At 43.9% G+C, this 23,744-nt stretch overlaps 1 protein-coding gene across 1 annotated transcript in view; it reads right to left on the bottom strand.

Annotated features, from left to right (window-relative positions):
- Nucleotides 1–9,039: 9,039 nt before the first annotated feature.
- GRPR (gastrin releasing peptide receptor) overlaps nucleotides 9,040–23,744 on the bottom strand; it is a 34,675-nt gene continuing 19,970 nt past the window's right edge. The window contains exons 2-3 of the mRNA XM_074983358.1: nucleotides 14,956–15,307; nucleotides 9,040–9,432 (exon numbers count right to left, since the gene is read on the bottom strand). Of these exons, the coding sequence (XP_074839459.1) occupies nucleotides 9,040–9,432; nucleotides 14,956–15,307 (745 nt within the window). The remainder of the gene's footprint in view (nucleotides 9,433–14,955; nucleotides 15,308–23,744) is intronic.

Below are 23,744 nucleotides of genomic sequence, written 5' to 3'. Positions count from 1 at the left end.
GGATAGGCTGTGTTGACATCCCTCAGCACAGAGAGCTCACACAGTGAACCATGATGTGTCTCCCAAAAGCTGAAGGAGAACTCAGAGGGAGCCCCAGGATGCACAGGGATCAGCTCCACCTTCCTACAGCACTGATCTGTGGGATACACATATCTCACGGAGCTGGAAGGGATCTTGGGAGGTCATCTAGTTCAGTCTCCTTGACATGACCAAGCACCCTTTTTTTTTTTTAAATCTATTTACCCCAGATCCCTAAATGACCCCCTCAAGGATGGAGCTCACAAGCCTGGGTTTAACAGGGCAATGCTCAAACCACTGAGCTATGCCTTGGCCCACACCCACACTCCACCTCTACACAAGTGGCTTTTCTGGCAAAACTGGGCTTTTGTCAGAAAAAACCTATGGAGCGTCTATACAGCAAATGCGCTTTGTTGACAGCTTGTGAACAAAACCAGGCTCATCGGCCAGCAGTATTATACCTTTCCCCTCTCAGGTACAACACCTCTCTCAACGGCGTTTTGTTGACAAGACAGCCATGTAGATGAACTGGGGCCCTTTCGCCAACAGACAGGGCTTCTGGTTCACCAGGCAGCTCTATTTGCAGAGCTTCTGGTCAGCCGTTCTGTCGAGAGAGGGTCAGGGAGTCTGGCTGCTCGCTGTCAACAGTGTGGATTGCTTTTTTGATTGGCGTTTTTGTGTAGATGTGATCTGTTGACAGAAATTTTGCGGGGAAATTCCTTCTGACAGTAACTTCTGTCGACAGAGGCTTCTCGTGTAGATGTGGCCACAGTGCATTGCTCACACTACGGATGTCGGTGCGACCCCCACCCCCGCCCCGTGTGGATATGATATGTTGAGAGAGGAAACAAGTGTGAACACCCTTTGTCAATTTTTGTTGCATTGACTTCTGGGTGTCAGCATAAGTTTTGTTATCAAAACTTGGTAGTGTAAACATACCCAAAGTAAGAAACATTAATAAATCCCGCCTAGAAAGGCTAACTGATCGTTGCCGTAATACTTCTGTAGAAAAAACAAATATTGAATGGTCTTCTCAAGAGTCAGTTTTAAAGTGCATGGATTGACGTCCTGAAGAGACCGGACCAATTCCACATGGTGGACAACTGGCCCCAAATGCACAGCCAGAGCAGTTATAGTGACACATTTATTTTTCTTCCCTGGATAGGAAGGTAGCTCTGGATTAGTGTTGGAGTCCTGCTTTCAATCACCATCTCAAAGGCCCTGCCTTGTGTTCACTAGATGAAATCCCCTTTGAAGCTTATTGGTGCTGCTTATAAATCAGACAGGGGGTGCATCAGTGTTGAACAATGTGAGGAATTCCCCCCCCAACATAATCTTTCCACCTCAGGCAAGATGCAAAGCTTTTGCAGCAATCCCCAATTCTTCCTGTTTCAGGAGTGTGACACCCAGCTGAGAACAAAGTCATGTTTACCACAGTTTAGAAAGTTCCCCATAGGCAAGAAAGCTACCGGCTTGAAGCAAGATGTTGCAGCCTGCTTTTTCACCCTGAGCCTCCAATGCAGAAGGCAAAGATATAAGCATGGTGCGGCTCAGCTAGGCATATAACTCACCACAGTTGTCTAGCCTCTTGTTTCTATCCCCTCAATGAGTCCGTTGGCATAATGAGCATTCACTTCAGAGTTCTCACCCACCTAGCCTATTTTAGGTGGCTGCAGCCCTGGCAGATGGGATGGTGAAGCCATATACCTCCCTCATCCTTCACCCCTCCCCTCTCCTTGTAGGCATAGTAGAGGAATAGCCCATGTGCCTCCTTCAGCACAGGCTGCACCTGATGGGCCCTCACACAGTGAGTTCAAGAGTAAGGAAGGCTCCTGGTTCAATCCCTCCTCCTGACACCTGAGTTAAGGGACAGTAACAAATGTGGCTTTAGCAGAGTGATAAGGCATAACTGACTTGGTTGTTACTCATGTGTAGAGCCCTGCATGGACACAAAATTGCTATCATCATCTGCAAAAATGATTTGCAGAAATCTGCACCCACGTCTGTGGAGGTGGACACCTATGGATATAAAGCTGGTATCCACACATTTGCAGGGTTCTACATACAAAATTGCTATCCATATCCACAAAAATGAGCTGCCTGTGGTTATCCATGGATTTGCAGGGCTTTTCTCATGTGGTCTCTGAACTGTGATGATGACCTTTGCAATCAGTGACTGGACAGGCACTATGGTGTTATATCTAGGGCACTGGACTGGGAATCAGGAGACTTGGGCATTAATCTCATTTCAGTCCTTGATTTGCTATGTAATCTTATCCAAGTGATTTTTATTTGTCTGTGCTTCAGTGTTACCAAGTATAAAAGGGGAGAAATGATAACTTCCTTTGAAGTTGATGGAGAAATAATGCTGCAGAAGAGTGGAATATTACCATCATTCTTGGAGCTTGCCTAATCAGTTGGGTAAGACACACTACAGAAGGGGTGATTTCTAAAGCTTATTAACATGTTGCATGCTCATTGGCTTATATAGACCTTGCTGGTGTGCACCAAAGGCTCCTTAGTGTGCTTCCGTGTGCATCAGCAGGGTCTACACAGAACAATTAATGCACATCATTTTAGTGAGCTTACAAATCACATCTCCACAGTCAGGCCTACCACTAGGGGGGTGGGCAAAATGGGCGATTGCCCTTGGGCCCAGCATTTCAAAAGGTTCAGGAGCTCTGGCCACCAACACTGCTATTTCAGCAGCAGCAGTGGCAGCTGGAGCTCCAGGCCCCTATGAAGTCCTGTTGCGCACAGCTCTGAGGAAGATGGGGGAGGGAGTGCAGCAAGATGTGCTAAGAGCGCAGTGCCTTTGGCTCTGCTCCTTCTTCCCTTGGCCCCACCCCTTCTGGGGGCACAGAGCCTGGCCCTCTTCCCACCTTGCAATGGGGACTGCAGTGGCTGTCGGTCCTCTTGCGCCCAGTACACGTTACCCCACTGAGTAGGTAAGCCCTCAACCGGCCTCACAGTGCATGGGCTTCTCAGTCACTTGCCAATAAAAAGCACTGAGAAAACAGGTCCCCGTAAGTGAATGCATATGTCCTGTGGTAGTCGGGTAATCAAATGCACACGCATCTGCCTCCAGGGTGAAAGTGCTCACACATTAAACAAAATTAATTCAAGTCAGTGTACTATGCGAGCCCTGGAGTCTGACTTCTCTTGCTAACAAACAGCAACATTTCTCAGCAAGCATTCTTCATCATTAATTAGCCTGAAGTGTAATGAATCCATTCATAGGTAACATGGATTTAATCCATAACTCCACAGGAAGTCTACCTTCATGGCTCCACTCATTGCAAATAGGCAAGCAAACTAATCACACACATTATCTAAAGTTACTACTCCCAGAAATGAGCTATTATGTGTTTTATAAAATCTCATTCAGAAATCTCTTTTTTTAGAGCTAGAGGCTTGTAACAATGTCTCTTTGCTAACCATGGCACAACGCAGACTCACAGTTCCCAGTGAACTCATCATTAAGAAATGCAACACAGAACATTAACACAGATTTATCCAATTGCTCTACAAGAGGTGGTCTAGCTTCTGATTCAACACAGTATCATTTCTAAGGTCCTCATCCAACAAAGACCTGTGCAGGCACCTTATATAAAATGTGTGTACATCTTTGTAGAACTAGGGGCTTCAAACTATATTAAATTTCTAAAACTCAAATTCCATATCTAGTTCTAGTAATTTAAAGGCCATGTGTTCTCTGTTCGGATGATTGCTACTGATTAATGCAACGGGGGCTCGGTCAATGTTATAATTCCCAGGCCAGTATCTGGTCTCAGTTACACTGATGTAATAGGAAGCACAATCTGGTCTAGGCTTTATGACGCTGAACCAGCCTTAATTATGCTTGTGTGAACAATGTAACTAAAAGCAGAAGCTGACCCACAGCCTATACAAAACAAAATACAAATACTTGGCAAACCACATCCTTTCAGTAATGGCAAATTGTGGTATATTTCTGATCTTAAATACGACCTGCAAATCAAATATTTCTTTAATTGCAATCTCATATGGTTCTTTGGCTAAATAATGCATTTTCTTTTGAAAGATTATGCACCTTGGTACCATTAAAAAGAGGATGAAGGGTAGGGCATATCACAAATACTGCCACAGAGGTGCAGGAAGCAGTCAGTTTTTAAATGATGTCCTCTGTGTATTCCTCTACATCCCTGAACAGTTGGCTCTTTTCTCTTGACCAAGACTATGGCCAGGCCTACACTTAAATTGATTTTAAGATACACAACCCCAGCTTTGAGAACTGCATAGCAGGATTCAACACATCTTAAATCGATTTTTGCCCCCGCCCCCACAGAGGGAGGTCTATGGGAGAAACTCTCACATCAACTTCCCATACTCCTCACAACTGTGAGGAGCACCAGTAGTGAACAGTGGCATCCTGATCATTCGGTTTAGTCCAGCCCCCACTAGGCATGCTAAATCGAACCCTGAAAGGTTGAACGTCTGTGCATCAATCTTGCAGTAAGTATGGATGTGCCCTAGATATGGATTAATCAACATTTTAAAAATTATATAGGCGCGTCTTATATGGCTCCACAGGCTCTGTACTCTAAGCTGCACTGTGATAATGATGCATAACACTGGCAACAATAACCACACGTTCAACATTCAGTGTATTATGCTGCCTTTCAAGGCCAAACCTGAGCTAAACTGAAAGACAGATTTTTCTACAGGAGTAAACACATATTTGGTGCTCTGAAATTGCAATTTTTTTTGTCAGTGGGACAGAGACAGAAGCAATAATGGAATTATGTTTTGCCAACTCATGTGTGGAAAATGTCATCTATCTCTTCTCTGGCCATGACTTTACTTCCATGCTGATCAAATTAATTATGAAAATTGCCTGTATGGCTATCAATATCCCATATTTTCTGATTCCTTGCTTGATTAAAAAAAAAACACTTCCTTGAAATGAAATGTAAGAAGTCACTGCTTAGAATAGATGGTAGACTTTTCCGCACAAAATAAACATTTGGGTTCAACAATATCACACGTTTATCCTACCATGTCTGTTTAATTATTGTTATCAAGAAGCAAAAACATTTGGTGGTCTATATGAACATATTTCCTAATGAGATATTTAGAAACACTGGGTCATAGTTGCACTGAAGATGCTGAGCTGCCTGGTGAATGAAAGAGCTTGATTTGTACCATTAAATTGCTGACGTTTTCTTGACTTTTTTCAATTGTTTCTGGTGTTTTTCTTATAAACAATTCTAAAAGAATAATTCTAAACCGATGCAATTTTAATCTCAATCTTGGAGGATCCTGAGGATCTTGGTCTTTCACTGACTGCAAGGGGAGTTGAGAGAGCAGTCAAAACTTGGAATTGCCAGTTTGCGGGAACCTTTTTAATTTGAAATTTCCCAGATACAGGAAATTTGGGAGGCCGTGTGAAATCCCTGATTTGGGGTTAAATCCTGGCAGTGATCCCACTGAAGTCAAAGGCAAAACTCCTCTTCTGTGTAAAGCATAAAAGTATGATTAATCAGTATTTGAATCCGGTGTTTACCTTGTATAGCAATAGATTTCTGATTAGTGCTAATTGTTTCAAAAGTGCCATTTGTTTAAAAATGCCTGTGGGTTTATTGTATTTTGAACTGAATGGAGACTGTTTTGAGGAAAGTAGCCACTTTCTGCAATATTTTTGGTCAGATTTTCCATCTGTCAGACCTCAAGACCTTTTCTGTTTTCAGCTAAAATATTTTGGTTTTTAGTTGCTAAAAAGAGCACTTTTCCAGGTTTTCAAATTCCTGATGAAAACAGACAGACAGACAGACAGACAGACAGACGTCTTTCACCAGTTCTAGAAGTGAAAAAAATAAAACTGGGTCATCAGAGCTATGTCTACAAGGCGCTGTAATGTGTGCTATACAAATTCTGTAGCTTATTTCATGTAGATTTGAAATACGCTATTTCAGCATGTGGTGATATCATAAAGCCCTGTTTCCAGGAATCTCTTTACTCCTCCTGCAATGAAATGTCAGGGATGCTGGAATAGCACACCTGTTACCTTGAAAACTGTTTCAAAACTATGGGCAGATTGCTTAGATGAGGGCAGCTATTTCGGGATGCTTTAATAACCCGAAATAGCACCCATCATGTCGGCATGGCCCAGGAAAGCACACTAACAGTCTGCCACACATGAATTTGTAATTAGAAAGAATTCCCACCTACCTTAAACACCAAAGCCTTTGAAGAACATTTAGCTGCTGTTTGCATTTTGAGGAAAGCACTTTTAAAATCAGAACAGCAAATCTCTCACCTGCCACCCTCACAGATCTCAGTACATAGGAAGTAGAGCAGGAGGTGCCATCTCAAGGAATTACATACTTTGTGCACACTCTGGGCATGCCAGAGACATGAGGAAGGGATATGGCTACTAAAAACAATCTCTTATCTCACCCGGACTGATGCTGCCCTGACCTTATTGTATTTAATAGCTTCTTCTGGTCTTCTCTCCTCAGCAGGTTGTACCCCTGACTGCTGGTAACACAACTGGCCAGTAATACTTCAGATGAACCCTGCCAGTTTTTCCTCCTCGCCTATTAATATTGTTAATTAGCGTGGAGGTTGTCCTTCCTGGCCCCCGTCCATCTCCAGGCGCCATTGTGCGAGGCACTGCACAGGCGTAAGAGGATAAAGTTCTGGTTCCGAGGCGCTTAGAGCTTATTCGTGCAGTGCTGAGCCCTGTCACAGCAGAATGTGTGTGCTGTGTGTCAGACTCTACCGCGCTTGGCCGGTTGCCTCTTCAGTAAAACACATTCAAATTTAAATGCGGCACCAGCACCAACAGCTGCTGCTTTGTCTAGGACCCAAGAGCAGCAGCAGGAATGAATTGATTAAAGCGTGCTCTGCGAGAGTTAGTGCTCCCGTCTGATATGTGTGTTTCCTTGTTCCTCACCAACGCTCCTGTCCCTGTCTCCAGTCTCACATCTGTCTCTTCAGCTGTGGCCACACTTGGCCAAAACTTCGGAATGGCCATGCTAATGGCCAAAGTGAAGAATACTAATGAGGCACTGAAATGAATATTCAGTGCCTCATTAGCATGCTGCCGGCCACAGCGCTTTGAAAGTGCCACTTTGGAACGCGCGCAGCTTGGCTACACGGGGTCCTTTTCAAAAGGACACCGCACATTTTGAAATCCCCTTATTCCTATCAACTGATAGGAGGCTGCACAGCCCTCATCCACAGTGCCACACCATGGGTCAGCAGCCCCCATGGCTGAAGAGCCCTCACTTGGGACAGCAGATTCTCTGTCCCCAGAGGCTTGTGGCTCATATTTGCCCTAGGACAGTGCGGTCACCCTACCCCAAACTGAAAGTCAGAGGACTTGCTCAAGTAGACTGAAACAGAAGGAAACCAACCCCTCTGAACTTCCGCACGTGCCACCAGGCAGGCTCGAACCACCTACTGAACTAAATTTTGGTCTCATGATACCCAAGCCATTACATTACATTGCTACATTGCCAGCACAAACTGACTACAGAGTTTTGCTGGTTTCATTTTTGCTGTCTTTGACTTTCCCCCTCATAACAAGATACATCATTAACTCAGCATTCACTTCGCCAAGGATCAAGTTCTTCTCTCACTTGCACCTGTTCACTTTAAAAGGTATGTCACGGAACAGCTCAATCCCCTGACGTCAGTGGAACCTGGATCTTGCTTTATGTTAAAACAGGATTTGTAATCTGCAGTGTCTGGGGCACATCATCTTTCTATGCTGAGAATAATGGATGTCATGGGGTTACAAACACTAGGGAGTGGAAAATACTGAAAGCCTGAGTCTCTGCCAGTTTTATATGTATCAGAGGGGAGTCATGTTAATGTGTATCTGCAGAACAAGAAGTCCTGTGGTACCTTATCGACTAACAGATATTTTGGAGCCTAAGCTTTCATGGGAAAAGACCCACATGCATCTGATGAAGCGGATCTTTGCCCACGAAAGGTTATGCTCCGTTAGTCTATAAGGTGCCACAGGACTTCTTTTTATTTTCATCAGTTTTATGTCAATGTACTTCCCCTGCTTTCAGTGGAAATATAAGTTTAAAACTGCTGTAATGGATGTGAGACCAGGCCCTGAGTTTTTAATGGCAGACACTGTACATCCCAATATTATAATACATCCCCATGAAGTACTTCTGTGCTTACTTTGACATTTGTTGTTCATCTTTAATCAAACACCACTTAAATTCTGTATTAAACATTTAATAACATAACCCTTTTTTATTTGGCACCTGGGAGAGAAGAGCAGAACAGTCAGTAACTCTCAAGGGGCTGTGCTTTTTCTTCTGCTGTGCGGCAAAATGTGCACATTCCAGCTGTAAACATCTTCTAACTCACATGTTATCAAATGGTACTGCTTTCACATTGATAAGGTACATGGGACTGTTCGTTTCAGATGGGGGCAGCACACCCCAGTAAACAACGCCATTAAAAGTCTGTTTATATTATGAATACTGTACTCAAAACATTTATAAATATTTGACAGCTCTAGGAAATGGTGCAATCGTAATTTTTTTTTTAAAAAAGGTTTCTCATCAAGATGAGCTTATGCCAGCCAAAAAATAAGGCAAACAAAAATGCCATGAAACAGTTTCTGCAAACAATGGGACAAATCTTCAGTCCCTTACACGGTTTTTATGTGATTGCAGTTGGAGTCTGCCTGAGTCAGAACTGAAGCAAAATGATGGACCTCACGATCTCACTCCATGCCAACTAAGCATGGATTGTACAGGGGATGAGCGCACTGAACTCTAGTCAAAATCATTGGGCATTAAAGGCATTTGGCCCATCACGTGAGGTGTTCTCTGTGATGGTGTCAGACCCTAAATGACCTGCTGTGTAGAACTACACGTCAGCTCTGAATGAAAACCCCAAGCACTTGCAAGTTCTGAAATGCAGCTGATATCTCTGTGCATGTAAGCTACTCACTATCCCCACAAAGCAGTAAGGGCAGCCATGCTAACTACGTGGTGTAACAGTTTCCTATACATAGCCTTCATGATAGACGTGGTTGCCGTTGATGAGGCTGAACGTGGCTACTGAATGGTTGGTGCTCTTGAGGGAGGTCATTCGAGTGGTGCTTCTGCCTGTGCTTTGGGACCTCGTGAGGAGACGTGTTCTGCAGCACAACAGCTGATTGTTGAACTGTTTCCTAAAACTTTTGCTGAGCAAGTAGAGAGCAAAAGGGTTCACACAAGAGTTAGCAAAGGCCAGGACTCGAGCACAGATGCTGGTGATGAAGTGAAACATTGAAGTATCGATCTCCGAATAATGGTAGGACCGGTATAAATAGATGATGTGATTGGGAAGCCAGCAGAAAGCAAAGAGGCACACAAACACCAACACTGTCTTGGCCAGACGTTTACGTGAATCAATCTGAAAAGAATACAGAGAAATATAGGTTACCAAATGTTCCCTGCTTTGGCAAAAGCTGGCGGAATTGGAAGCAAATTACTTTTCCCATCACAAGTGTGTGGATGGGGGACAATGAGACCATTAATGCAGGTGAGTCTGGAGCAGCAAGGACTTTAATGCCGAGTAAGTCAGCTGTCCAAAAAATAAAAAGTCAAACATAGGGAGGGATAGCTCTGTGGTTTGACCATTGGCCTGCTAAACCCAGGTGTGTGAGTTTGCTCCTTGAGGAGGCCATTTAGGGATCTGGGGCAAATAGATGAAAAAAAATCTGTTTGGGATGGTGATGGGTCCTGCTGTGAATGCAGGGGACTGGACTTGATGACCTCTGAAGGTCCCTTCCAGTTCTGTGAGGTAGGTATATCTAAACTAAAACACCTCTTTTTATCCTAAAGATAAAACTGGAGTAAACCTAATGCTAGCTACATCTACATGTGAATGCTACATCGACATAGCTTATTTCGATGTAGCGACATCAAAATAAGCTATTTCGAAGAATAACATCTACACGTCCTCCAGGGCTGGTGCCATTGGGCAGTATTACATCGAAGTAGGCGCTGCAGGGGAGCGTCTACACACCAAAGCGGCCCACATCGAAATAAGGGTGCCAGGAACAGCTGCAGACAGGGTCACAGGGCAGACTCAACAGCAAGCCGCTCCCTTAAAGGGCCCCTCCCAGACACACTTGCACTAAACAGCACAAGATCCACAGAGCCGACAACTGGTTGCAGACCCTGTGCATGCAGCATGGATCCCCAGCTGCAGCAGCAGCAGCCAGAAGCCTGGGGCTAAGGGCTGATGCACACGGTGACCATAGAGCCCCACAGGGGCTGGAGAGAGCGTCTCTCAACCCCTCAGCTGATGGCTGCCATGGCAGACCCCGCTATTTCGATGCTGTAAGACGCGGATCGGCTACACGTGCCCTACTTCGACGTTCAAAGTCGAATTAGGGCGCTATTCCCATCTCCTCATGAGGACAGCGACTTCAACGTCTCGCTGCCTTATGTCAATTTCAACTTCGAAATAGCGCTCGCCACGTGTAGACGTGGCGGGCACTATTTCGAAGTTGGCGCGGCTACTTCGAAGTAGCTGGCACGTGTAGACGTGGCTGCTCAGTGACAGAGTATCACCAATCTCAGCATCATCAACAGAAGCAGCAACTTATTAGTCATGATGGCAGGGAGGGGGCTACCAAGCACACTGCATAGACCACACATATGATACTACTTGGGGCCACGTTGTATACCTACACGTATATAATACCAACAAACTCAACCTGTCTTCAGGCGAGATTGATGTTTCTCCTTCATGGAGTCTTCTTCCCTAGCTCCTATAGCCTTCCTTTCTCCTCCAACTTCTGGAGTATTTCCTTATTTAAACCCCTCCTGGGCTACGTCTACACGTGCCCCAAACTTCGAAATGGTCACGCAAATGGCCATTTCGAAGTTTACTAATGAAGCGCTGAAATGCATATTCAGCGCTTCATTAGCATGCGGGCCGCCGCAGCACTTCAAAATTGACAAGCCTCACCGCCGCGCGTCTCGTCCAGACGGGGCTCCTTTTCGAAAGGACCCCGCCTACTTCGAAGTGAGCTCATGGGAATAAGCTTTTCGAAAAGGAGCCCCGTCTGGACGAGACGCGTCAATTTCGAAGTGCCGCGGCGGCCCGCATGCTAATGAAGCGCTTCATTAGTAAACTTCAAAATGCCCATTTGCGTGACCATTTCGAAGTTTGGGGGCACGTGTAGACACGGCCCTGGTCCTCTGGGTTTCTTTGTTCTGTGTTTGGTGACTTTTCTCCAGAAAAAACTCTCCCTTCAGAGAAGAAGGATAAAAACATCTTTCCCCTAAGATGCAGTCACTCTTTAGGATGATTTTTGTGTGGTCAAGCAATCATCATTAGCATTAAGTATCCCCCCCATATCCTTCATCTAGTGAGTTCCAGCTGCATGTCCTGTCAGCAATGGTAGATCTACATACATAATGGCTATGTCTACACTAGAAGCATCTGTCTACAGAAGTTACAGTTGGAAGAGATGTTCCAACAAAACTTCTGTTGACAGATCACATCTAAACATAAAAGTGGATCCATCTTTTGATCCACTCTGTTGACCAAAGGGTCCCCCAGAGTGTCTACATGCCTTTTTTGTTAACAGTTTCTCTTGACAAAACACATTTTGTGCGTAGGTGCTCTGCGAGTTTTGTCAACAAAACTCTGTAGTGTAGCTGTAGCCATTAGCTTCCCAAGACAAAAAAATTTCATGACACAATTTAATAATGTCACCCACAGAACCCCGAACTTATGACAGGACTCATCTCAGAAATGGCTGTCCCAGGCGACTAGCTCTTACCATGATGGAGAAGGTTGAGTGGCAATGGAAGGACAAACTCCCTGAAGCCTGGCCAGTACTAGGAAAAGCTATATTTTCCACCACATGACAGTTAATGTGATACACAGAGAGGGCAAGCTGCTGTTTTACATTGATTTTGCATGGAAAGGTGAAACTTAAGGGGCAATCCTAAAGGGGAGCGAAGAGCTCACCTTGAACAGCTAAATCAAAGTCAAGCTATAAGATGCCCAGTCTGCAGCATAGTGATATAGTGCAGTCTCTCTCACTGTAAAAAGTGCACATAGTACCTTGGATGGGACCTACCACCTAAAATAAAAAGATACAACTACTCCACCTTGAGAACCTTTAGTCAGCATTGCACCATGGGAGATGCAATACCTCCTGGATCTGAGTAGCACAGAGGACACACTACCACTTGCCTTATGAGGCTGTGGTATGCATGCCTCTTGATCATCATAGCCTGCTTCTTCCTCACCCCTCCTAGTTTGGCTCTTGCCGCTAGCTCCACCTGCCATCACATTGTGAACACTACTTGTGAACACCACTTGTGCCCTCCCCACTCTTCTAGAACCATGCAGCAGCTGAGAGCATTCAGGTCCTTGCAGAGTAATGGGTTCAGTTCTGATTGTTGCAGCTGAGGAGGTGAGATCTGAAACTCTGCGTATGCCTACCTAGCAAAAGCTTGCCCAGGCTCACTTCCCTGAGCATGGCTGATTCCCATAAGTGAAGGTAACAATAGCAATGAAGACAGCACATCATGGGCTAGCAATCTGGTTCCATACTGGGCTTGCACTACCAGACCTGAAACTCTTGCTGTGATGTCTTTGCTGCTTCGATTTGCTGCTAGCTTGGATAGACTAGCCCATGCACCACTTTTCATGAGTAGGCATCTTCAGAAACCCAGCACTCACACTTATACAACTGAAGAAGAATGAAATGGGTCTCATTTGAGGTATGCAAACTCACAACAAATCAAAGTCTGATAAGCCATTTCTCTCACATGTAGCACTGAACCATCATTAGGTACCGCTTGTTACTGCATGAGGCAAGATTTGAGGCTTTTTGTGCTCTGATACAAAGTGGCAAATGCTGTATTCTCATTACACATGTGAACAGCTTGAGTCAGATAGTCACATCCCATAGCACTATAAATAAATGGAGAATTAAGCTGTTCACAAAAAACAGATCTTTTCCCATGATAGGAGCTAGCATGGAGCTGGCAACAAAACGCTGGCATAACACACCTTGACTCTGTGTTGCTTTAATGGCACACACTGAATATTAGCTATAGAATTCAGAAAAGATTGACTTGTACCAGACAACAGTCAAGCATCCTCAAAGATCTAACTGTAAATTAAACCCTGTAGGATAAGTCTCTCCATGAGTGAACTGTATAACTATACTTTAATGTATCCTTAATCTGATACTGGAGCTAGTGGGGCCCACATCTGCACTACGAAAGGAAGCAATGCTATAAAGAAATCAATATCACTTATCTCAGACAAAGACCTATAGCTACTGAATGCACTGGAGGAGTGAAATCATTGACTGACTGAACTGGACCAGACTCACTTTTTACTGTCTTTATTGTTCTGTATAGAAAACCTAGGGGGAAGGACAGATGAAAAGTGACTCCTTATATTTCTAGTACACTTTAGTCAGTAATCAAAACAGTCATCAAACAGTCAGAAAATGGGGAGAAAGACTTACAAACACATGAAAAAATAGCACAAGCTAAGTACTTTGTGAAATCTCTCCCCATTTAATATACTAAAAGCACAGCTTTCCACCCATGTGGTATACCTTATAACTAATGATGGAAAAACTTCTAAAGTTTTAAGAAATTTGGTTCATATACATTACTGAACAAAGGGTATAGCCATTGTTTGTATAACTGACCCCACTCAAAGTAGCAGCAGACAGACTCTGAAAGATAAAAGCATGGGCTGATTGAGCTAAATTAACAAGGGCTTACTGATGTGAGAAAGCTGCAACACCCTCTTTTAAGATGGAAATATAAACTGATTTACTGAAATTGATGCAAAATCCTGTACTGATGTAACCCACACACCTATGTGTGGTTAATTGTCCCATGTGGCAGTACTGAGGCCGCCTCACAGAGAAAGAATGTGTCCTCTACAGCCTAAGCTGAGAGTCAGCCAACCTTTAGCTTGAACTGTAGAGGTGCCTGCATGAGGCTCCAGAAGTGCCAGGTTTGAGCCTGCCTGAGGGCAGTTTCACCGGCACTAAAAGCCCACCAGCTGGTTGGGCAGGTAGGGGACGAAGGAAATAATTGCCCCCAGAGCTTTGGCTCCTGCCACAGACCCCTTCGAACTGCTGCAGCAGAGCTGCTCCCACGAGGGGGCGGGGTGGCGAGTTGCAGTCCAGGTGGTGCTGAGATCTGACTGCTCTTGGTCCTGCCTCTTCTTCCCTTGGCCCCACCCTGGGGCACAGAGCCAGCCCTGCCCACTCGTCCCACCTTGCCCCAAGGCCTGTCACCATCACTGACACACACTTATGTCAGTTTAAGGGCATCTTCCCTCAGTTTATTTTAAGTCAAGTGGGAATCAGTTTAGGCAGCACTGAAATTGTCCACACACAAACTGAAATAGAAGAGTCCACCCAGGGGATTACACTAATTTAAAGCAGTTTTACAACAGGTTAAATCAGTGTAGGTTTCTCATTTAGACAAGACCTAAGGATAGTGGCACACTGGAACTGGAGACAGGTCCATCTTGAGCAGCCATACCTATTGTAGTTCTGATCAGCTGAGTGTGCTAAAAATAGGAGTGGATCCATGCTGGTGTGGGCAGTTAACTCCCAGAGTACATGCCCAGGGTTTCAGAAAGGATCATATTCAGAGTAACTAGCCCAGATCACTGTTTGTGACCCCATACATGCAGTTATTTTCATTTCTTTATCTTGATCAGCGTTATCAAGGATATGACACCATCTCCAATATAAACATACCTTAAGTGCCCTGAACTGGAATCAGTAGTAGAGTCACAAATCTCCAGCCACTAAATGAGAACAGAAATCTGCACTCTCACTGTATAAGTTTCTCTATACATGATACAAACTTCATATCATTCCACAAGTGTAACCTACTTAACTTTCAAATAAAAATAAATTCATACCTGTTTTCTAACATGTATGTTTCCTTCCACAGGTATGTTGTAAGCACTCCGGATCAAATTTTTAGCAATGAAGTAATAGTATACTGAAATGACCAACAGAGGAATGATGTAAAAAATCAGAAATGTTGCCATTGAATGGATTTTTGGATGTAGCCCATCAGAATGTGGGTAAGGAGCACAGCTGATGAATGTTTTGTTGGTGCCTCTATCGTGGAAAGGGTGCAAGTCAGAAAACACAGCTTCAGGAATGGCAAGCAGTATGGATAAAATCCATATCATAGCAGCTTTTGCACAAATCTTCATCAGCGCATGGGAGGCTTGGATATCCATTGGTCTCACTATCGCTTTATACCTAAGGACAAAGAGAATGAACCAAGTTACTAACCATGACGCTGTACTACAGTCATACTGGGCCAAAATTATTTTTGTCCAATCTTACATTGATTTCTCCTTTATTTTAGAAAATGCCAACATGGGTGTTCAGCTGGCTCTGGATGATTTTTTTAACATTTCTGAAATTTTGCAATCAGCTCAGCTTGTCACCCGTTAATTTCAAGTGTATTGATTTTGAACATGCAGGCTATGGCCACACAGTCAAGTTATTTTGAGAAAACAGCTATAATTCTGAAATAACTTTGCTCTCATCTACACTATCTACATGCTATTTTGAAATAAATTCAAAATAGTGGGTGTTATTTCGAAATCAGTAAACCTCATTGCAGGAGGAATAGTGCCTATTTTGAAATAACTATTTTGAAAGAGGTGCTGTTGAGATGCAGTATAGCACTTATGTCAAAATAGGTGCTATTTCGAAATGTGCTATTCTCTGTGGCTGCATCTACACCACCCCTTTCTTTTGGAAGGGGTATGTAATTTTTTGGGGGGGCAGGGGGAAGAAGGGTGCTTTCAAATTCAGGGTTTCCTTGCAAAGGAACCCTGTCTATATGGATAGTTCTCAATTAGAAAGTGGCACTTTCAGTGCTCGGGGTGGCCACCATTATGCAAATGAGGTGTTGAATAGTTATATCAGTAACTCATTAGCATTTCCAATCCATGGCATTTGCATGCACTTTCAGAAAGGGAGGGGTACTGTAGACATGGCCTGTCTTAACAGCACCTATTTCAAAATAATTACAGTCAAGTTATTTTGAGATAATAGCTGTAATTCTGAAATAACTTTGCTCTCATCTACACTAGGTACATGCTATTTCAAAATAAATTCAAAATAGCGGCTGTGTTATTTCAGAATCGGTAAAACTCTTTGCAGGAGGAATAGTGCCTCTTTCAAAAAAACTATTTTTTCAACTGTTGAAATAGGTGCCGTTAAGACAGGCTGCATCTATGTAAGAAAAGAATTATTTTGAAATAGATGCTATTTCAAAATAAGAGCTATGTGTGCAGACTATATATTTCAAAATAGCTAGGCGCTATTTTGAAATACATTTTTGTGTGCAGCAGCCCTAATAGCGATTTTGAAATAGCTATTTTGTAATAGTTAATCTGGAATAGCTCATTTCGAAATCAGACTGCTGTGTAGATGTAGCCATACAGATATATCCTGAAATTCATGTCAGTGCACAAATGGCATTAAGAGGAAGTAAAATAAATGAGTTTACTTTGAAAGCATAAACACCATGATGCTACTACTGCTGCACAAGTATAATAGTAATTCATTCAGTATTGTTCAAGACAACTAGACTACATATTGCTTAAAGAGTGGGTAAAAGCTGTTGGTGACTTCTTTTAGAACTGAGGATACACAAAACTTCTGAAACTCAGACCTTGTGATTTTAAAATTGTAGCAAACATTCTATCCATTTTAATTACTGATATGTGGTCTAGGATGCGATTCCTATTTGTCCACAATTAATTGTGCCCATATAGCTTCTGCTCATTTATAGAAGACAGGTTTTCGAGAAAGAAATTGCATGCTTCATTATGCAAATATGCATAACAGATTTTGCTGGGCTTTTTTCTTCCAGAATTTCAAACTTTTTAAAAAATTATATTTCCCATTCAGCACACAAGCAAAACATTTGAAGGTCGTACATAGAATGAAAAGCCCTATATAACTAAAGAGCACAATACAAAAAGATCTTCAGATTGAAATAGATGCATTTAAAAATTCGCAGTTCATAAATAAAGTTATAGTGTAAACTGGAAGAAAGAGAGGAAGAAATGAAAATCCTAAATCATATGTCAGGAATGGATCTCAAGATGTCATCTAGTTTGTTTCCCTGCACTCATGGCAGGACTAAACATTACCTGAGCAGCCCTGACAGGTGTTTGTCTGACCTGCTCCAGTGATGGAGATTCCACAGCCTCCCTTGTCAATTTATTCCACTGGTTAACCATCTTTGCAGGAAATTTTTCTTAATGTCCAGCCTAAACCTCTCCTGCTGCAATTTAAGCCTCGTTGCCTCTTGTCCTATCTTAAAAGATTACCAATCTTTCTCTCTCTTCTTTCTAGCAACATTTTATGTACTTAAAACAGTTATGTCTCTTTTCTTTTCCATGCTAAGCAAGCCGTTTTTTTTCAGCCTTTCAGTCTTTCAGTCATGTTTTCTAGACCTTTAATCATTTTTGTCACTCCCCTCTGGACTTTCTCCAGCTTTTCCACTTCTTTCTTGTGCTCAGAACTGCACATAATACTCAAGCTGAGGCCTGATTAACACAGAGTAGAGTGGAAGAATTGCTTCTCATGTCGTGTTTATAACACTACTGCGAATACATCCCAAAATGATGCATGCATTCTTTTACAACAGAGTTACACTGTTGACTCACATTTAGCATGTTTTTGCAGAGGACTGTGGATGGTAGATCTGTGATCAGTGCATTATGTTCTGTCATCATTGTGAGAAAAGTAATGGCCTCTAAGAAGGCTTCCTGTATGGACAGGTGTTAAAAGGACCATAGTGCTAAAGGCTCACAAGGAGGGTCAATAAGCCCAGACAACAGCAGTTTTCAGTTCGAAGAAGTTGTTGGGTCTCTAACAAATAGGGACAGTCTATTAATCCCTTAAAGCAGTGGTTCCCAATCTTTTCAGTAACAGGGCACACTTCAATGAGACAAACAATTAATTCCACAGCACACTCACTTTTTTCAGCTAAATCGATTGCTCATAAATATCACATTTCCTTACGTTTGCTATCGTTATGGCCTTAGAGAGGTTTGCACCATAGTAGCGCATACAACAAGCTAAACAAGGATAAAATGGGATGCTGAGTAATCGAGTAACTGCTGAAATGTTCAATTACTTGCAGGGGGGGTTGCGGGTCCCGAGAGCTGGCTCCCCTTCCTGCCAGCCCACTGGAGCCAGGATGCAGCATTTAAATTACATCTGAGCTCCGACAGGCTCCTGCCCTCTCTCCTCCTTGCCACAGCATAGATAGGTAGCGGGCTCCCTGCCAGCCTGTTTGGGCTGGGAAGCAGCATTTCAGCTGCCTCCTGGTGCGAACAGGCTCCTGTGGGGTCAGCATTTCCCCTTGCAGTGGATCTGTTAGCATAGGGCTTGTTAATTTCAGCCTGAAAAGAGCCAGGGCAAGGGGAAATTGATGAAATTTCATGGCACACCTGGACACTTCTGTTCCATGGCACACTGGTTGAAAACCACTGCCCTAAAGGAACCTGGTAGTTATTGGGCAAGTGGAAACATTCTACTAATCTGTGCAAGGATTAAATACGTGGTGGAGCTAAGGGTAGATCTGACTCCTTATGGCACACAAAATGGTTCAGAATTACAGGAAGCAGCCCAGATGGAAAAGCACTTCCAGTTATTTAAGTAAGTATCTCCTGTGGATAGCTTTCTGCTATTTAGGAGCACTTCCTCAATTGGTACCAAGCAATGTGCCTCCTTCACACTCGGCCACTGATGAACCATGCCAAAAGGTGCAGCACTGGGCTGTGGTTACATGCCAAGTGATCTCTGGCTACTGGTAGCAATGATTTAGGTTGGTGAGTCTGCAGAAGTCTTGTCTTGAGTATCACATCTGTCTCAGCCAGACTGGACTCCTCACTGTCCAGGATCAGCTTGCCATGACCTTGCTTGAACTTGAGAATGACATTGGGAATCAGGGCAGAGTACTGACCTCTAGGCAAAGTGGAGCTCTTTGTTTCCATGCAAACAGGAAAGTGTCTGAAATTGATCCTGGGTTCTGCCCCAACCTGGAATAGAGGTGGGGAGATTGCCCATTCTGTGGAGTTGCGAACAGACCTGCAGATGGGAATCCCTCTATACTGTTTGAACATTCACATTGACAGACCATTCATGGTCCAAATAGGACATGCTTAGACAATGTGCCTGGATATTTCAAACCCCTGGCAGTATGGTGTCTCAAGAACGTCCTAGCATTGAATGTCCCAGTTCCACAACTTGGCTGTCCCTGACAGAGGCTGTCAGATGAGGTGCTCCCTTTATTTATCATTTACTTTGGGACATGGATCAGCTCCCCAACCCCAGATACACTTTCCCCCTCAACTTCTCGTGAGAGATTTCTGCTGAGAAAGTTTAATCAATCACGCACTTTACAATTCATTTAAAAAGCCTTTTGTCTCCCTCTCAAGATCTGCATCAATGTATTTGTGACTGCAAAGGTGATTAGTTCTGCTCTTCTACTTAGGTATTTTTATGTGATGGTCAAATGGTGTTTCAGGCGTGGTAGGGATTTGTCCAATGTCCACTGTCTATGTCAGTAGTAAATATATCAATTTTTGTTCCCTACTAACGGAGAAGTTGGCATGTGCAGTCTCTTGTTGTGCATTTTATTAGTGATCATGCTGAATGGCATACACAGCAAGGTTTTCTCTATTCTCCTGGAGACAAAATCCATCCCCTCAGGCTCTCTCATCAATACCAAGGCACTTTACCACGTTTGCAGACAATTATGAAGAATCAAGTTAAGCTGGCATCAGGTGAATCCTAATTTTCCCTTTTCTGCACAGATAGATCAGCTGTGATAAGCATCATATGAAATGATTAGAGTAACATACATTTTGTAATGAAAGCCAGTCACTTGAGGCATAACTGGTAGCGATTTGGGTGCCATTTCTTCCCCCAAAAGACCAATTCAGTGAAGTTTCTTGAAGTCTTTTTCGAAATCTTTCATGTCACTCAGCACTGCAGCACCTTGTTTTTTGAATCACCTTCTCAACCAGTCAGCATTCTTCAGCACTGAGTACTAATTTCCAATTGTCACTACACAAAATTATCTACAGACACATACACATTGCCAGCTATGCAGCCAGTGCTATTTTGCCCAAAAGGACTTTTATAGACAACTGAATGTCTCCTGATGGGGCTCCTTTTGTCCCTAACTTAACACACATTGAAGGCCACGGGAGTCTGCCCACTGAAATCCAGAACAGAGCTGGCATTGAAAAAATACAAGCACTCTAAGGGCCTAAGCATTCCTGTAAACACAGTCGAGATGGGCAGGACCAGAAAACTCCAATACAAAGTTATGTTATTAACACACTCCCCGAAGATGATACATGGACACACTGACCCCTCTTAAAGATAACGTCAGGTTGACAGAGCAATGGATAGAGTTGTTTTGATTGAATCAACAAGTACAAGATTAAGGGTGGTAATTAACCATGTCAGAAGTGCAGTGCATAACTTTTTTGTATCACTGCATTAGAGAGGGATCACAAAGCAGTGTTGGCTGGCTGAGGAGGAAACAGAAAGTCCTTCATTGCCCTGGGCATATATGTGTAATGCTGACAGACCCAGCTCATCAACAGGAGGGACTGAACCTGTGACTGTAGAGGCTAAAACCCTGGGCTCTAGCACATGAGCCAAAGACCAGCTGGCTCTGAGCTGAGGCTGTAGAGCAGGGACTTCAGAGCCTGTAGGGCTACACATGTATTCAGTGTACTTGTAGCATATGTAGAGCATGTCTACTGTGATTCGTCACCAACAAACCCGGCCAATTGCCTTTGCCACTGAATGGCATCGGTGGTCTTTTGGGCAGTTTGTTCCGAGCCTGCTGTGGTGGTTACCTGGCCAGAGCAGTGCAGCATGCCGAGAGAACACACACACACACAGCCAACACCTGCTACCATCATCATCAGAATCTGTGCTTCTCTACAGCCTGCGTTAGACAGCGAGCTACTTAAGCACATACCTAACTTTCAGAATTGGAGTAACTGTGAAGCTCCTCAGCGAAACCATGGAGGTGACCACCCTCACCATTGGCTCCATTTGCATTAGCATGGAGCAGCCTTACCTCCACTGCTGGGGATCAGCTCTCTAGCAACACAAGCACAACCAACCAGCCTCCACCGGCCTTTCCTGCTCAGCTAGCAATAGTCACACGCTAACCTCCGAGCATTCCCCGAAGGGCTCAGCCCTTTATTCATTGGACACTCACTTAAGTGCCAGGCCTGCTGTTCCCAAAACAATTATTACTTGTGTATAGTCAAAGATTTGAGAGCTAGGTGTGAGTAACAATTTGGAAAACAGGTAGTTCATTGTCAAATAATCATACTGTGCTTTTCTTTCTAGAGCCCAACCCTGGTCTTGAAGAAGTGGGTCTGTCCCATGAAAGCTCATCACCTAATAAATTATTTTGTTAGTCTTTAAAGTGCTACTGGACTGCTTTTTTGTTTTGATAGAATATAGACTAACATGGCTATCTCTTTGCTACTATTTAACACGTTAACCTAGCGCCTATAGAAATTTCTCACCCACAGCTCTCTCCAGCATTTTCAATCATGCCTGCGTGAGACCCCTTTTCCATGAAGCAAACTTGCCTGCTTACTTCTTCACAGAAGGCTGACAGGGTGTCTTCTCTGTCTCCTCAATAGTAGTAGCACTAATCTTTTGGTGTGTCCCCTGAGACAGGGTTCTGCTTCCCCTCACACTCCACCTCCAAGAACACCCCATGCCCCGAGTCACCTGCTGGTTTTCTCTTCCTCTTCATTCCTTTCCTTCCTGGGGGTGCTCACAGCCTCCCTATTTGACTGAGTTCAGGGCGATGGCCCATTGTGCCCTAAACAATAGTCAATGTAAAGTCTGTGCAGCCAGATAAGCATTTCTTGTCTGACAGAAAAACTGTTTTTTTGCTCTTCCTGGAGACCTAGAGACAGACTTTGAGAAGATATTTTCAGTATAGTTACATCAGTCCTATCACAGGATTTGTACAAATGTTTCGTAACGATTGTGATGAGCAGAGTGACACAGGCTTTTATTGGAGAACTCACTTGTCTCTCCACGGGCGAGCTAGACTGTAAATACGAGACTCAGAAGGTTCCTGCAACCCAGCAGCACCCATTCTGTGCTCCTTGCCAGTTGGTACCAGGAGATTCCTGGGTCACAGAACTTCCAACAGAACTTGAACAGAGATACTGACAGTTAGCCATGAGCTTAAGTACCCAGCTGAAGCAGGGCCTAAACAAAGCTCCTAAAACAATGTGTTCTCTGCTATCCACACAGTGAGACTAAGGGCCTGAACCTCGCATGACATAAACACGTGCAAACCTCCACAACTCGATGGCAGCGTGTGATGTGCATCACACAGCTTCCTTTACCTCTCAGTAGCAAACCTAGCTACCTCTCCCTTGTGCTGCTGCCTCACTTTGCTCTCAAACTCAGTATCCCTAACTGTTATGCAATACTGATATTTTTCAGATGTAAAACATGGAAAGAAATTCCCACAAAGGACAAAAGAGCAAGAGATGATTCACGTGCCACCACAAAGACCAACATTTAGAAAGAAGAAAGTACCTCTGAAAGACTCAGTCACAAAATAACTGCTAGTCATTGGCAAGCACCCCAAGTTGTCAGGCTACACAGATGCAAAAGCCTGGATTGCTGATTCAATTGGAAATATGAATGGGATTGACCTATGCAAGTCTGAACAGAAGCAACTTCTTTACACCAATTGCATGTGTTAGGCAGAGAATTACACAGAAGCACTAGTGACCTCATATACAGGATGGCTGCCTGAGTTCTGTGTGCCTCAGGATCCTATTCTCTGCCTATACAAAGAAATCACAGATGAGGCTTTAAACAAAATCAAGTATTCTCTGAAAACCCTTTCTTACAGCATCACGTGCAGTTTAAGCTGGGAAAGAAGTCAGTCATAAATATATAGGGCTAGGTGCTCAGCTGTTTTATGATTCCCCCTGCCTAGCAGGGCACCCGGTAGGAAGGCAAAGAGGTGCCACAACAGCTTCAATCTCTGGCTGCTCGGACAGCCTGGGAGGGCGGCAGGCCGCCAGCATGGCTTAGAGCATGGTTATTCTAACCTGTGCCATGGGACTGGTCAGGTTTTTGCAATAGCTCCTCGGAAGGTCCGCATGGTGCCTTTTAATCTTGTCCTGTGAACTGCACCCAGTTTTCCCTAGCCAAGTCACATGAACCAGCCCACTGCGGCTAAATGCCCATAAGCTTCTGTCACACAGAATTATGGAAGATGAGTTTCTCTCAGCTTTGAACTAGGCAAGAATCCAAAAAAGAGCAAGATAAAGTCCTGGGGGAGGTTTCTCAATGCCTGTTAGCCAGCACGGGCAGGAATGGTGTATCTAGCCTGTTTGTCAGGAATGGCATCTCTAGGGCTACGTCTACACTAGTCCAAAACTTTGCAATGGCCATGCAAATGACCATTTCGAAGATTACTAATGAAGCGCTGAAATACATATTCAGCACCTCATTAGCATGCGGGTGGCTGTGACACTATGAAATTACCGTGGCTCGCTGCCGTGTGGCTCGTCCAGACAGGGGTCCTTTTTGAAAGGACCCCACCAACTTCAAAATCCCCTTATTCCACCTGCTGATCCCCTTATCC

This window comes from Carettochelys insculpta, chromosome 1 (genome assembly GCF_033958435.1).
Source record: "Carettochelys insculpta isolate YL-2023 chromosome 1, ASM3395843v1, whole genome shotgun sequence".
NCBI lineage: Eukaryota > Metazoa > Chordata > Testudines > Carettochelyidae > Carettochelys > Carettochelys insculpta.
This window is presented reverse-complemented; position numbering and strand designations above follow the sequence as displayed.